Source organism: Rhyacophila brunnea, unplaced genomic scaffold, assembly GCF_057557595.1.
Source record: "Rhyacophila brunnea isolate RB1 unplaced genomic scaffold, BYU_Rbru_1.0 scaffold_2, whole genome shotgun sequence".
NCBI classification, from domain to species: Eukaryota; Metazoa; Arthropoda; class Insecta; order Trichoptera; family Rhyacophilidae; genus Rhyacophila; species Rhyacophila brunnea.
In genome coordinates, this window is record NW_028232859.1 from 28,169,463 (window position 1) to 28,186,603 (window position 17,141).

General features: G+C 35.3%; 1 protein-coding gene across 2 annotated transcripts in view; it reads right to left on the minus strand.

Annotated features, from left to right (window-relative positions):
* LOC147072139 (uncharacterized) overlaps positions 1–9,810 on the minus strand; it is a 243,702-nt gene extending 233,892 nt beyond the window's left edge. The window contains exon 1 of one of the 2 annotated variants that reach the window (XM_085947151.1): positions 6,365–9,809. In XM_085947151.1, coding sequence (XP_085803277.1) covers positions 6,365–9,552 — 3,188 coding nt within the window. In that variant the 5' untranslated portion in view covers positions 9,553–9,809. Of the gene's footprint in view, positions 1–6,364 lie in introns of both variants that reach the window. The other variant, XM_085947152.1, reaches the window with a different exon arrangement.
* Between the last annotated feature and the right edge of the window lie 7,331 nt (positions 9,811–17,141).

Genomic DNA, 17,141 nt, shown 5'->3' on the forward strand with positions numbered 1-17,141 from the left:
TGCATGCATTTTAAAATACACGAAAAACACCGTATTGTAACATTTTTAATAAATGCAGCATACCATTATATTATATTTAAAGGTCCTCGCGTATTAACGATGGTTTTACCAATGTGTTACATTTTAAATTAAATGTATCTTAATCCTAATTTTATCTGAAATCGCAATTGATTCTTTTACTTACCAAAGGCTTCTCTAAACTTAGGAACTGTATCTTTCTCATAGTTTGTAAGAGTATATGGGTCATAACATGAGTTGGAAACCTGGGGCCTTGAAGTATTAATTGCGGCTTTTTGAATGAGTTAAAATTTTCAAAATAATCCCTTTTCCAATCTGTTTAATGTGCGTTATTATTATATTCTATAAATATTTAAAGATAAAAGAAATTTAACAAAAAGCAGCAGTCACAACAAATACATTAACTTGTAACCTGTGTATATTTATAAAAACTAAAAAACATCCATTAAATACATTTGTTTCTCATGTTAAAATAAATAATTATGATAATAAGTCGCCAAAAGCGCAGGCACAAAAACTAATTTGCGCATTAACTGGTTGAAACACAATAATTATAATTCATATATTTTTCAATTTTTCAACCCTGGGCGAAAAAATACTTACAAAATAAGTAATTTATAACTTTCAAAGTTAAGCATACAGACTTACTCGGAAATAAAGATATAGGGGCTCTGAGTAATTTCAATTCATGTATGGTAGTATCAGAGCTGGAAATGGAATCGGAAGCGAACCCTCATCATTGTGAAAGTGGGATCGGAATCCTTCCGAATGTTAAGAACCCAGAACAGGAACCCTTTAAAAATGACGGGGTTCCGACGGTTGCGAGCCAGTTATTCAAAAAGATTAATTAATAGAAAGTTATTAATAATATGATGTTAGTACAGGGGAGGGCAAACTGCGGCCCGCGGGCCGCATGTGGCCCGCCGGGTATTTTTTCGCGGCCCGCCATCGATAATTGTACTTGTGATTACGAATAACTTTTTTATAATTTTTAAAAAAATATTGACAATAGATCATAATTTGAAGAATTTGTTGTTTCGTAAATGTATTATCTCAGTACGTATTCCTTGCGTCTCGTCTCACACTATGTAACCACGATTTTCTACGTTGAACATCGATTTCAATAGATATTGATAGTGTACCGACAGAGCTACAACTTGAGATTATTAATCTGCAGTGTGACACTAATTTAAGAGAATTGCATCGTCGTGAAGAAATCTCCAAATTTTACAATGCTCTTAATTCAGACAAATTCGACCAACTTAAAGAGTAGGTATGTAAGAAAAATGTTCGTTATTTTTTGATCAACCTATATATGTGAACAAACATTTTCGATCATGAACCTCAATAAAAATTCTTTACGATCAAATATCTCCGATGCCCATTTACTAGCAGTTTTGAGCTTTGATTTTGAACAATATCAACTACAAAATTAACACCTAAATTTAAAAAAATGTACAACAGTTTCATTCTTCTCATTATTTTTTTTGTAATGTTTATTTTTCGTGATAATAAATAGTGTATATCTAAAAATGGTATTTTACTTGCGGCCCGCCGCTCATTTTGAATTCTTGAATTTGGCCCTCCATCCAAAAAGTTTGCCCGCCCCTGTGTTAGTATATATTTCGATGTTATTCAATTTGTTTTACTTAGTGGTGTCCACATTGCTCCACCGAGTGAACCCGGCAAACATATCTAAAATACGTAAATGTATAGTTTTTTAAAGAACCAGAACCGAATCCTACAACCTGTATTTTGACTTCAAGGAACGGACTTTTGTTTGATTTTCCCACTGAAACCGAACCCGGAATTAAACGTTTAAAACTGTGGATACGAACCGCCCTGGTTCGCATGTGCAGATCGAATTGCCAATGGCACTGCTGAGTGATTATTAGATTATTACTGTTAACCCTTCACGATCCAAGCATCTAATTCTAATTATATAGTCATACACCATTTTGAGAAAAGTTTTGTGACAAATGGAATGGTCAATATCAAAGTATGAACGTGTTTTGTTGCCTACATGCAAAACAGAAAGCGAGTTTACTTTTTTTATTAAATTTGCAATAACTTGAATAAGGGATTAGTAAGATGATAGAGTTAAGAAAAAGTTGTGAGATAAGTATACATAGGTAATAAATAAACAATAGAGTGGCTATAGAATATAAATATAAGAGAGGATATAAATTTAATAATAAGTCCGAATAAGTGCGGATTGTAGACAGCTTGCTGTTATCACCGAAACAATGTTTAAACCACTCGATGATAATATTTCATTCGTAGGAGAGTAGTAGGTGTAATGGAGTAATGAGTCCAAGAAACTAGGCATTATAGATTCATGAAACTATACTTACTGGGCAGCGAAACCGACACATTACCTTTAAAAAAAATCACATTCCACAGGGGCCAACATTACTATAATTTGAAGATGGCACCTACCTAATACCTATTATTAACCTTTCACAATAATTCAAACAGTAACGTGTAATGTGCAACAGTTTGATGATTCGTTTATAAATAAGTCATACGGAAAAAAAGTAAGAATGCATAGCGAAAACGCAACAAAATAATGTATGGTGCCCGATGTATAAAAAACCGAATTGCGGAAGTGTTTTGTGGGCTGATCCATTCATTGCAGTTTTTTTACACAATTCGTAGGTTTGGCTTGGCATTGAAATCGGCGCAAATAATATTATGCTCACAACGGTTCGTAGTCATACGATATGACCAGTGTAAAAATAAATGAAAAGTATATTTAATTGACTGACATCAGTTCACATTCCATTATAGTATTATTTTATGGTTTACGCTGTAAGGTGTAAACCTGAAAGTGTAACTGTAAACTATGAGTAATGTCAAATGTGTATGCGTAGGTAAATCATTACCCAGTGCCACCATGGGCGAATCGCGCGTACATTGGAATCGTTTGCTGCAATGCTTTTCCCGATGCTACCAAAAAAATCCACTACAACTGCGAGCCGCTTTTATCGTACCCATGTTATTTGTAATAATCGACGAATTTCAAAATTAGTAACTAGGTACCTGTACCTACTAGAAAAAAAATATACTACAAACACCGTTATTATAATTAATGTACCACATTGTAAATAAGGTTTGACAATCAGGTGGGTAACACAAAAGCACGTGAGATGGGTAATAGAAACGACGTAAGACTGTAAGTAAACAATGTCGGCGATACCAATGCAATCAGAGACATCATACAAATTAACCTCACCCCTTAGACCAGGGATGGCGAACCTTTTTACGAACGCGTGCCAAAATTTCCCAAATAATATTTTTCTACTGTCTGACGTGCCAAGCAGTTTTTCATGGCGAACAAAAAAGATTTAAGTTTTCTAAAAAAAAATGGTTTTTAAGAATTCCATTAAAAAAATTCAAAATTACAATTGAGTTCTTGATATTTTACACCGTATTTCTAGCCGAATGCATACCTTTTATTCTTTGAATATTTTTGTCTAGTTTTCAAACTTCTCAGAGATCTTGGAAGCATTTGAACCACTCTTCATTTCATAAGGTTTGTTGATTGAATATTTTTATTTTTAATTGCCCGATCCCAAGGACCGACCTATGCAACTGTATAAATTTACATTAAACGTAATGATTATCTTGAAAAGGATTTGCCTGCTATTTTTTATATAATGCGATTGGTGCATAAATTTCGTCGATTTGCGCATCGATTGGTTAACATATGAAAAACCGAAGAAAATACGCATGGCTATGTGGTCATTATTTTTTAATATTATAAATGAGTGATAAAAACCTTTTTAAATAGGATAAGTATATAAAATAGGTAGTAATTTCTTTTCTTTTCAAAATGAAACATCGCGTGCCATAGGTTCGCCATCTCTGCTTTAGACTATATATACGTCACTCTTAGCCACATCTTGGGCTTACTCCTCTCACTATCTCCACTGTTAGCAGCTGTCAGGATCTGCCTACGTCAGAAATGGAACCTTTATGGTCCGCGGGCCAAAATTAATACTATAAATAAAACTACTACAGGCCATACAAATAAGGTGAGACGTAAGCAGTAGCACCATCAAAGAGAACATAATATGAATTTGAAAGAATGAATATACCTACCATAGATGTTATAAATATATACCTACTCTTACTTGCATTTCACTTAATGCATGAAATTTAACATTCATTTCTTTACATCCGTGGGCGATAAGACATACAGGAATTGAGGCTCCCTAATATGTTATAGATATAGTATTATTGCCGGTTAAGGGGGAGACGCATGCCAGCAGAGAACCTAGCGGAAATATACGAAGCTTGTAATTTGAGATTTTTTTTTGATAATTTACAATTTCAACTGTATACCTATATGTATCCGAAAACATTTAAAAGATTTTTTTTTTTTTTTAACTTAAAGATAAACTTACAATTGTAAAAAAATGTAATAAAATGTGAATTCGTTGCTGGGTCAAATCTTATTATTGCATTATATTTTATGGTCATAATTATAATTAAAATTTAGTTTATTAATTTTTAGATTTTCTGTTGTTTAGATTTTTGACTAATTCATCGTTTTAATATGCTTTATATTTATTTTTAAAAACATCGATTTTTATAAAAATATAAATGTGTATAACTTGAAATCCTTTTTACTTATATCAACTCGAGCTTCAATATTGTGACCATGCCTGAAAGTAATAAATGATAAATGTATAGTATACCTGATAAAGTAAGTAATTACTTAACTACTTGATATATTATTATACATTCAGAAGTAAGTTTTATAAAAGTTTGTTACGCATTAAGTATGTTGAAAAAATATAATATAATATTTTAAAGATGTTAAAGAAATCCTTCTTGTATAGAGATATAGCTTAACTAAAGGTATGAAAGTGATGAGAATAAAGGACCATTAGAACCGCTAATTTTCATACAAACCCCGATAATAATAGTATACATTCCTTTTTTGCATACGAGTGGTACTTACGTCAAAATTTCCAACAGTTATTTTTATAGGGCAAATTACATCAGAAGATTCACCATCTTTGATAATATACCTACCTATAATTAGGTAGGTAAGTATATTGGTTTCTTTAAAGAACCGCAATCAAAATCCGGAATCGCAGTTCGGATTTAAGATTTGATGGAATAGAACCCCATTCGATTTTTCCACTAGAACCGAACCTTTAAAAAGTTGGGGGTTGAAAATGTAGTAGTAGAATAAATTAATAAAATATGTATATAAATTTGATTAGAATTATAATATGAGACATACTATATCAGGCCAGCAAAGGGCAGATAATAATCATCATTATTCGGGACATTATACAGTTACAAGAAAAAAATCTGGATACTGGCCAAGGCCAAGCACATACTAGATAATAATTTCATGATGCAAGTACAGCTGTAAGTTTATTCAAATGGGTATCCTACCTAGTGGAATTTTAAATATTTATTCTTAATGAAGTAGGTACATATTATGTAAAGTACCTACGTATTTTAAAATATTAAGTAATATATTTTTTTTAAACTTGCATGAAATTTATTAAGCTAATCTATTTTAAATATTCCTAAAAGAAAATTAGGCAACCAATTAATGCCAACCTCAATGAATCAGTCCAATTCTCACTGGTTAGTTACTTGGAAAGAATCATAGTAGGTACCTATATTATCAATGGATTGGACTGATGATTTTCTTGATTTTAATATGAACACATTCATTTTAAAATTTCTGATAATTTTGAGTCATTTTGTTGTTCTGTGTCATTCATTTATGAAGAATAAATTTGGAATGGCTTTTGTCATAAAAACTTTTGAAAATATTATAATACTACTTAAGTACTTAATTTAAAAAAATGAGATAGCAGAAATATTCCAATTTATAATATTTCCCATGAAATTCTATATTTAATGACAAAATCAATTATATTAAATTGTACAGATTGAGTTAGAAGTATTTAAGATTATTTATATTATAAATTAACTATTTTTTTATTCAACAAATAATTCACAAGATTTAAGAATTTAATATTCCAATTATTGAACATACATAATTTTGAAAACACTTCTGAGAAAATATATCATAACCAATAGAAAAAATCTTTTTGAAAAAAGTAAGACTAGTCATAATTAAGTATGACTCCTTTAGCATAGTGGACTATGTGCGTGGGCGCGATACCCGAGAGATGCAGGTTCGTTTCCTGCGGGGTGGGGGTGTCTCACTTTTTTCAAAAAGATTTTTTTGAGTTGATTTGAAAAGAGTGTCAAAATTATGTATATTTATATTATCATTTTTTAATGGAATTCTACCAAGTAAATGATAATATGATATTTATGATGTGATATGGGTTTGCATGAGGCTCACCTCTCGCTGTCTTCATTGCTCTGCACCGCCTGCCCATCGTCTTTGCCATCGTAGAGGTCGACCTGCTGAGTTCCATCGGAGGCGGGCGTCCCTCCTCCACTCTCAGCAGCCGCGTTGTCTCCTGCAGAGAGACCCACCATACTAGTAACTATGCTGTTCACAACGTGAGACACTGCCGCACTCACAGGACTCCCAAAATGTTGACCGTCCACAACGTTTGACGGAGGAGTCTGGTTCTGGGTGTAATTCATGCTAGAGCTCACTGGCAACGACACAACTGGAGAATTAGTACCCGATATGGCGGGCTGCGATGCCGCAGTCGTGCTGGAGCAAATGTTTTGCTGGGTTATGTGAATGTCCATTTGGTTTCCTGTTGAGTTTTGAATGCCCATCGCAGACGTCATGCCGGTCTGAGGCATGGATCCCACCCCCCCTTGGGGGTTGAACCCTCCGATTGGCATGCCGACCTGCGAATGCATGCCTGTCTGCGTCTGGACGACACTGGTGGGCACGCTATGAACTGCAGTCGGCTGCATGGATGGCATGTTTTGCTGCATCGGGATGCCAATATTTTGATTATGCTGAACTACATTTTGATTCATGGATTGCTGATTGGGCGTTCCCATGTTTTGCATCATAGGCTGAGCCGGCTGTTGAACGTTGGCCAGAGAGACTTGAGGTATCTGTTGATTCTGCTGTACTGGCACGTTTTGCATTCCCGTCTGATTGACCACGACAGTTTGATTCGTCACGGAGGACTGACTGTTCAACCCCTGCTGCGGGGACATAACATGCGCCATGGACATCTGCCCCTGCTGGTTAATGTGGGACGGTTGCCCCTGCCCAGCCGTCGATGACACCTGTTGACTCATCAAATTCTGCTGCGGAGTGATGTGTTGGCCCATCGGTATTTGTTGATTAACATTAGACGTTTGCATGTAGATGGGATCTGAAACAGGTATTTGCATGTTAGATTGATTGCTATCCATGGACATTGGAATGTTTTGAGATGCCTGAGACATCATCTGCATAGCATTCTGCGGTATGCTCTGGGTCGGCTGATTCAACGGATGCATCGAGGTATTCTGCTGAGCGCTCATGCCTTGGAGATTGGAAGGCAAGGTAGACCCCTGAGCTTGTGAGCTCATGGACTGTAAATTGCTAGGCAGGGTAGCGCCTTGTTGAGAATTTACAATGTTGGCCATCACCTCCTGCGTTAAACTCTGACCCTGCTGATTCAGTTGGGTCTGCTGATAGTACTGAGGGACAGCGTGCTGAGGCTGGCCGAGCGGCTGCGACACCTGCGCTTGCTGGCCCATGTGCTGAGCCTGATTGGGCATCGACCCCTGCATCATATTCTGAGGATTAGCCGGCTGGCCGACCGCCTGTGCGCCATATGGGTGTTGCACGCCAGCCATATTCTGCTGCTGCAACTGGGGGTGGATAGAGTGTGCCTGGACTTGCCCCCCTTGGGAGGTCACCTGCCCAGGCTGGGAGGTCATCTGGTGCATTTGAGCCTGGCTGTGCATCTGAGGCATTCCTTGCCCCTGGTTATTGAGCTGCGGCATTTGTTGCATCTGTTGCATGTGGCTTTGGATCTGATGAGATTGCTGTGACTGCATAGGATGCATCTGGGTCTGATTTTGCAAATGCTGCAACTGGGGCTGCTGATTAGACAGGGGCTGCTGGTTTTGCATGTGAATCCCCTGTTGAGGCATCGACTGCCCGTGCAGCTGATGGAGGGGCTGCTGACTGTTGACCTGCTGGTTGGTCATCTGCTGCATTTGGATCTGCTGCATCTGGGCCTGCTGCCCCGGCATCTGTTGTATTTGACTTTGGGTTTGCAACTGCTGCATCTGCGGCATTTGCTGCATCTGTTGCATGTTGGACATCTGAGATTGGTTATGCGCCAGATGCTGTCCTTGCATTTGCTGTATTTGGGCCTGCTGGTTTTGCATCTGCTGCATCTGCTGAGGGGGGAGCTGTTGGTGCATCTGTATCTGCTGCATCTGGGGCATTCCCTGAGAGATAACCTGCTGCAGCTGGTGAGAGGGAAAACTCTGTGGCATCTGCTGAACAGGAGGCTGTTGAGCAGGGGGCGGATGGTTGGTAGGGGGATTAAGCGATATGTGAGACATGCTCTGGGCGTGAGGCTGGCCAACGGCCGGGCCGCTCTGCAGCGCGGGGTTTTGATTCAGCTGTGCCATCTCGACAGGCGGAGACTGAATGGAGCCGGATTGGTTAGGTGGAACATTTTGCTGCATCATATTGAGAGGTTGAGTCAGAGACTGTCCGGGCGAGGCGACGGGGAACGGATGCGAGACGGTCTGCTCCTGTTGATGGGGAACCTGGAGATCTTTCCCGACAACTTTGTTGAGCGATTCGACCAGAGTTCCGCCTTCATCGTGCTGCCCGTCATTCATGACGACCCCACTGTCGGGAGCGTTCAGAACGGTCGACGGTTCCGTCTGACAGTCGACATTGTTGTTCACTATTATGGGAGCACTCGCCTGGGTGGTAGTGTGATCGAGATAGTCCATACACATCCAGCGACCTCTCCTAAACGGTTCGGTGCTTTCTATTTTCACGACCTTAAACCTCTCGTTACGGACGTGTTCTTGTATTTCCTTCATTCCTTCGGCCGGTTTGGGATTACCGATAATGTTTATTATGCTACTACCGCCGGAATTGGTGACGCTCACGTGCATCTCCCCGACGTCGGTATTGTTGAGGGTGGGCACTCCCGGTATGTGAGAATTGTTTTCGTTCTGACCGACGAGAGCCAGACCATACTGAGAACTGGTCGGTATGACGGGCGCACAACCTAACGAAGCACTGGAGGCGTTGTAAAACACGTCATCTTTGGAAAAGGTATCCTCCGAAAAACTAGGAGTTTCATTTTCTAAATCCGTAATCCTCGAGATGTCATCTGTGTGAGATTCATCCAAATCGTCGGCGGAATCTTCCCCTGCGTCTGTGCTCACTCGCGACCCTACTGTCACACTGGTAATCTGAAACGAAGATATTTTTCTAGTGTTATGTGATGCAGCCTGCAGACTGGTAGGGGTATTGACTCCTTTCTCCGTATCGTTCAGACGAAGAGATTCACTAGTAGTGCGGTGCACGACATTGTTATATTTGTTTTTTTCGTTAGTTTTATGTGACTTTTGACTTAGATTGTCAGCCATGTTGAGCTGCCAAATCAAATGAAACTACAGATGAAAATTTCACTATAAATAAGATTAAATTCATTTATCCGACGTTTGATTAAGGTTTACACAAATTACTGTTATTCATTGTTCACTTATAAAGTCACACGGAAAATTATTCCACTAATTACGGTTTAAAATCGTTCGTAAACACAGAGTCAAGAATATTCCTCAGATACAGGCAACATGGCGGCCATTTCTTCGCAATGCATTGTGGGTGACAAGTAGCTAAACATTGTGAACCCGACATTAATATATTCCACTGGCAACTTTAATAATAAAAAGATTTTTACATTGAAAAAATAGAAATAACTTGTGCATTGCTTACTATAAATATAATTTGAATTTATAAGAATCATTATGGGCATAAAATAATGAAAATTCAAAGGTTAGTTGATCACACGTCATATATTTTATCACAATAAATTTTTTACCAAATTCATTTGATATATTGTAATGTAATGTAATATGACTAGGTACAACTATTTAGATTTACCAAAATTATTTATAGATATTATTATTATTATGTTATTTTTAAAAATAGAGTTGGCAAAAATAACAACACACCACAGATAATATTGAAATTTTTTGGATCCATTAATCCCATTTTCAGTAATTTGTTACTGCTCACGTATTATTTATCATATTTTATTTTATAATGTTGCAGACAAACGGTGAATTTAATTAAGATTAAACTGAAATGTAGGTATATTATTATGAATATTATTGGACATAATTAAGATGTGGCATTATATTTTAATAACTTTTAATATTTATTACTAGATGTCTCTTACATGATACGATGCAAAAATAATAAACTTTCTAGAAATAAAATAATTAATATTATATTAATAATATCATTATGTCTTCATTTTCAACAACAGAAAACACAATAATTTCCATTAAAATAATGTTTTCCCACTAATAATAATTGAGAGTTAACGGTGTTAACACCATGAAGATGCTAAAATATCTAATAAAGCAATTCAAGTATTTTGATCAGTTACCTTGTTTCAACATTATCAAATCAAAGCTGAAATCAAAGTTTTAGTAGGTAACACACAATGATTTAGTTAGTGTTTCTTGGATCTCAGTTTTAGATTAAATGATTTGTCATCGCTGTAGGATTGGTTTGTCGAATAGACCAAATGTCAAATGTTCAGGAGACGAAAAACAAATTTGATTATTTTATATTTAAATACATGAAGGTATTTAAATTGTTGTTTTTACAGCATATGAATGCTGTTTTCATTACAAAGCAATTTAAAGAAAAGGATGGTTCTGGTCCATTTAGATACAAAAAATCATTCTGCATTAAATGGTCGATTTCAACAAAAACGGATATTCAACAAACCAATCGTATAGCGACGTTGTGTAAAAGTGACCAGATAAAATTGAAGATTAAATTAGGTGTATATGGGTGATGTGCCTACTTGCAGCATCATAGAAAGAACCATCCTAACAAAATTGCACTACCCCCATAAAAATGCTATCACCAACATTTTATAATTTATTATTTAGTTTTTAAATGAACAAAATAATTGCATTCATTTGAATTAATTTATTTTGAGTAGGTAGCTACCAAAGATGTTCCCGTATAGAGATGGAGCCATAAGGCCCACCCACATCGAGGTGCATGTTGCAGACTATCACGGCAATAAAAATGTTTATGGTTTCGTCATTTTGTAGAATATTTTGAACGTGCACCATCTCGTAAAGTCACTGAATAATGACACTGATGAAGAGTGCCTACTATAATGTATTAGTAATTTGAATAATTATTATATTATTCATGCTAATTTCAATTAATTTTAACAGTTTCTACGTGTGCGTACGTAAAATACATGCGGCATGACGTTCGTAGATAATAGAACATAGCCTGCAGACCATAGATAATTGACAACATTCTCATAGAAAATACATAGTGCCAACTGCTAAAAATAAAAAAGAACGTCAGTTTGATGATTACGGCAGATTTTTTCAACTGACAATGTTCGTTTAAACGTTCAAAATGTGCTACGGGATGGGAGCATCAGTCTGATGAAATTTTAAACATCAGGAACAACGACATTACACACTTTTTCCCCGTAGCGGCAGCCCGTGACAGCAGACGACAAGCACCATGACATGCACCTCAATGTGGGTGGGCCGCCTTTAATGTATGAAATGTGAGATAAAAAAAGTACTCTGGGAATACTGCACTAGTTTTCATACAAACTCTCAGGACTACTTAGATACTTTTTTCTTTCTTCCATACAAAAATGGCACTTACATCAAACTGGAGCCGGCTTTAGTGATTTTTATAGGAAAACCACAAAATGAAAATACCTTTTCGGGAGATACTCAATAATTTTTAATGCTCTTAATTGGCTTCACCCACAGGTAAAATGACATCAATAGCAACAATATTAATTTAACTGATTCCTTTCTCTTCTCCAATTCCACAACTGATGTATCATGTCATATCAAAGTCCTCAATATAGTGTTTTGTGAGCTTTGTCAGCCTTGTTATAGAATATAGACTGTGTCACCACTATTTATTTTTGTGTCATTTTAAAAATGGTTACGAAGTCATCAGAATCATTGAATAACTTTTTCAACACCGTACCGTCATTATTCGACAATAAATGTTTTGAGAGAAGATTAATTGCGTTAATTTTTCTGTAATAAAAAGTTCCACAATAATTAATAATATCGTATTAACTTGGCTGTTGTCCCTTAATAACTATTAAGATTTTTGAATTTTGGGGGTCCCATATTAGCGCTGGTTTTTACACCTGTTAGCATTTAGAGTACCAATACATCCGGCCTTGGATATGTTAGTAAATTGTTTAGAAGAAGTGCATCCAAATATATTGATACTTATATAAGTACTCATTCGGGGATGATAATAAAATTGAAGTGTCTATCTATCGGTCCATTTGTTTAGTTATAAATCAAAAACTACTGGACCAATATTGATGACAATTGCACAACTTATAGACTACATTACTGATACTGACATAGATTTACATCTCATTTCTCGATATCACAAAAGATACTTTTTGAAAATAACACACTTGCAACAATATGAGGTGAGGCGAAGATTGAAATGTTCTTGTCTAGAAATTGAAGATTAATTATACCATTCTCACAGTCTATTTCATCATTTTAAATATCTTTTTCCATATTTTATGTCAACAATGTTATGGGCAATCACTAGTATATAATAAAACTAATCATAGATAATGATTTATTATGTACCTACAGTATATGGTATATTGTAATCATATTTACGCCTTATGAATGCATGGCATCATGAAATTTATAATAAATCATTCCACATTATGTTATTATATTCTATATCTCAAAACTAATTTGTCACCATATTATTTAATACCATTTATCTATTACCATTACAAAATTTGCATCATTATAGTATCCCTTTCACGACATATTTGAAGGCGTACCCACGTTTTATACTGAATTATGAGTTCATTTTTTTAGGTCTTCTGACCGGCCAATCAAAAAGTTTCCTTATTTATTCAGGGATTTTTAGGGATATTGTTGCAATAATCTTCTAATTTTCAAGATTATACTGTCTTCTCATTTTATTAGGTATTTGTCTGTTGGGCCCCTTTCGAAAATCTTGCCGGTACTGTTCGGTTAAAGCGGATACAGCGGAAAACGCATTTTGAAAATAGCCGATAAACTGGATTATTTTTGTTAGTTTGGCTTAGTTTAGGTTAGGTTAGGTTGGGTTAGGTTAGGTTAGGTTAGGTTAGGTTTGGTTAGGTTAACCTAACAAATAATCCAGTTTATCGGCTATTTTCAAAATGCGCTTTCCGCTGTATCCGCTTTAACCGAACAGTACCATCTTGCCTATACGATAAACCAGTATGTATTGAGTATTAAAAGTACGCAAACAGCTATGTTGCCAGGATATTTTTACACTAAGATTGTGAAAAATACACGCCCTTTAAGATTTTTGTACTTTCTAACAATGCAATCGCCACATCTACTTCATGAAAAATCAGCATTGTTATTTTGTATAAACATACTTATAATAATATATTCTTGTATGTGAATATAATATGATTTTTATGTTACCTATTTTAAAAAAAAACTAATAATTAGTAAAACTCACAAAATTTGATAGTGTTACCTAATGAAAGAAAGTAAAAACAATTAAATGGGAGTGTATTTAAAAGAATGTTTAAAATTGGATAAATTGGAAAACACTCTTCAGTAAAATTTGGTAATTTATTTTTTTGTCAAGTGGCTTATCCACATAACATCCAGAAGCAGTATTTTAAATAATCTGTAAGGATATTATAGATTGAATTCTGATTTTAAAAGTTAGATCCAAGGGGGCATAATAATAAGACAAGTATGGCGAACCCCTTTCTACATATTATTGTGTCAAAGTATACACTCTCAAAAACCACAAATGTCGGATAAATAAAATGGGTATATTCAACAAAAGATTAATAATAACTATTTATTTTTTAAATTTACACAAACACAGAAAAAATATTATTCAAGTTGTTATGCAAATAGTTGTTCGCATATATCTATACTTTAATTTCTCTCTCATATATCTATACTATCTATAATTTCGAAAATATATTTGGATGTTTGTACCGTCGTGTCGGTTTTTCTTTATACAAATCCACACGCGCAGTCAGATTTCGACAAAATTTGGAGGGTAGACGGAGGCCGACGAGCCGGAGTGCGTGGTGGGGGTATCGAATTTAAGATTTAACTCTTAATTTAATCTTCTTTTATTCGTATGGTTCCTATACCATTCATCCGATTGCGATGAAACTTTAGTGAGTTGTTGTGTGCATACCCGCGAAGGTTTCTGAATAAGTACAACCATCTTCTTCAACTTTTTCTTCATTCTATCTTTTTTTATTCGTATGGTTCCTATACCATTCATCCGATTGTAATGAAACTTTGATGAGTTATTGTGCGCACGCCCGCGAAGGTTTCTGAATTAGTACTACCATCTTCTTCTTCATTCTATCTTCTTTTATTCGTATGGTTCCTATACCATTCATCCGATTGCAATGAGACTTTCGTCAGTTGTTGGGCCCACACCCACAAAGGTTTCTGAATAAGTACAACCATCTTCTTCATCTTTTTCTTCATTCTATCTTTTTTTATTCGTATGGTTCCTATACCATTCATCCGATTGTAATGAAACATTGATAAGTTATTGTGCGCACGCCCGCGAAGGTCTCTGAATTAGTACAACTATCTTCTTCTTCTTCATCATTCTATTTTCTTTTATTCGTATGGTTCCTATACCATTCATCCGATTGCGACGAAACTTTCGTGAGTTGTTGTACGCACACCCGCAAGGGTTTCTGAATTAGTACAACCATCTTCTTCTTCCTCTTCTTCTTCGTTCTATCTTCTTTTATTCGTATGGTTCCTATACCATTCATCCGATTCCGATGAAACTTTCGTCAGTTGTTGTGCGCACACCCGCAAAGGTTTCTGAATTAGAAAAATCATCTTCTTTTTCTCCTTCTTCATTCTATCTTCTTTTATTCGTATGGTTCCTAAACCATTCATCCGATTGAAATGAAACTTTCGTCAGTTGTTGGGACCACACCTGCAAGGGTTTCTGAATTAGTACAACCATCTTCTTCTTCTTCTTCATTCTATCTTCTTTTATTAGTATGGTTCCTACACCATTCATCCGATTGCAATGAAACTTTCGTCAATTGTTGGGCCCACACCCGCAAAGGTTTCTGAATTAGTACAACTATCTTCTTCTTCTTCATCATTCTATTTACTTTTATTCGTATGGTTCCTATACCATTCATCCGATTGCAATGAAACTTTCGTCAGTTGTTGTGCCAACACCAGCAAATGTTTTTGAATTAGTACAACCATCTGCTTCTTCTTCCTCTTCTTCTTCATTCTATCTTCTTTTATTCGTATGGTTCCTATACCATTCATCCGATTGCGATGAAACTTTCGTCAGTTGTTGTGCGCACACCTGCAAAGGTTTCTGAATTAGTACAACCATCTTCTTCTTCTTCTTCATCTTTTTCTTCATTATATCTTTTTTTATTCGTATGGTTCCTATACCATTCATCCGATTGCGATGAAACTTTGATAAGTTATTGTGCGCACGCCCGCGAAGGTTTCTGAATTAGTACAACTATCTTCTTCTTCTTCATCATTCTATTTACTTTTATTCGTATGGTTCCTATACCATTCATCCGATTGCGATGAAACTTTCGTCAGTTGTTGTGCGCACACCCGCAAAGGTTTCTTAATTAGAAAAATCATCTTTTTCTTTTTCTCCTTCTTCATTCTATCTTCTTCTATTCATATGCGTTCCTATATCATTCATCTGATTGAGATGAAACTTTTGTCAGTTGCTGTGCGCACTTCTGCGAAGGTTTCTAAATTAGTACAGCCATCTTCTTCTTCTTCTTTTATTCGTATGGTTCCTATACCATTCATCCGGTTGCAATGAAACTTTGGTGAGTTGTTGTGCGCATACCAGCGAAGGTTTCTAAATTAGTAACATATAAAATACAAAGTTTGTTTGTTTGTTTGCTCCATCCAATTTTGAATTTTTTACAACATATTAATACTATTTATAACGTTTGCATATTTTGGATTCGATTTTAATTTAGTGTTCTTTTGTTTGACCTTTACTCCTATTATAATTATTTTCATATGGCCATATTGTATTACACAGATATTTTAATATTAAAAAAATAATTACCTATTATTATTTTTTAAATATCTAAGATAAATGTATCCACGAAGCGACCCTGTGCGAAGCCGGGTACTTTAGCTAGTAATATTATATTGACCCAAATATTATCAAAATGACGGTTGCTAATTTTTTAATTGAATTAAATGTACATATTTGTGAACAAGATTGATTAGAAGATGAAGATCTTCGATTATAAAAAGTTAAAGTAATTTTCCAGATAAGTGGGTAGGTAGCTTTATTTTATGGAAATAATATTATTACAAATTAAACTAAAATAAATGAGAGAACCTTATTATGTACCTATTGTAAAATATAGACTTCAATTTATAAATAAAATCAAAAATAATAAAATAAAGAACCACATGAAAAAATACAAAAATTAAAATTTTGTAAAAAAAAAATACTAGGCGGTATTCTTAAAAAAAATCAATTGCTGTTTGGTAGATTTTGTAAATTTTCCAAAGATTGTTATTAATTTCTCTACAATTATTCGATAAAAACCACTATATTCATAAAAAATGCTTTCCACAGCTACTTACTCACACTAATGTACTACGTGATAGGAGCATCTGTTTGATAACATTAAAAATATCAAGTAAACATTGCACACTCTTTTTTTCGGTGGTGTGAGCTCACGTGACGTGATAGTAATGTGTTTCTAGCATTAATGGCGTTTTTGTACAATTGTACCCATAGTGCCTATATATATTCAGCAGTGATTAATTACTATTAACAGATTTTGATAATATCTATTTACAAACGGAATTTTAAAAATCTGATGTAGGTACAACCCAGCTACACTGTCCAATAACTGCATCTCTGCAACACATATCTGGCCAGA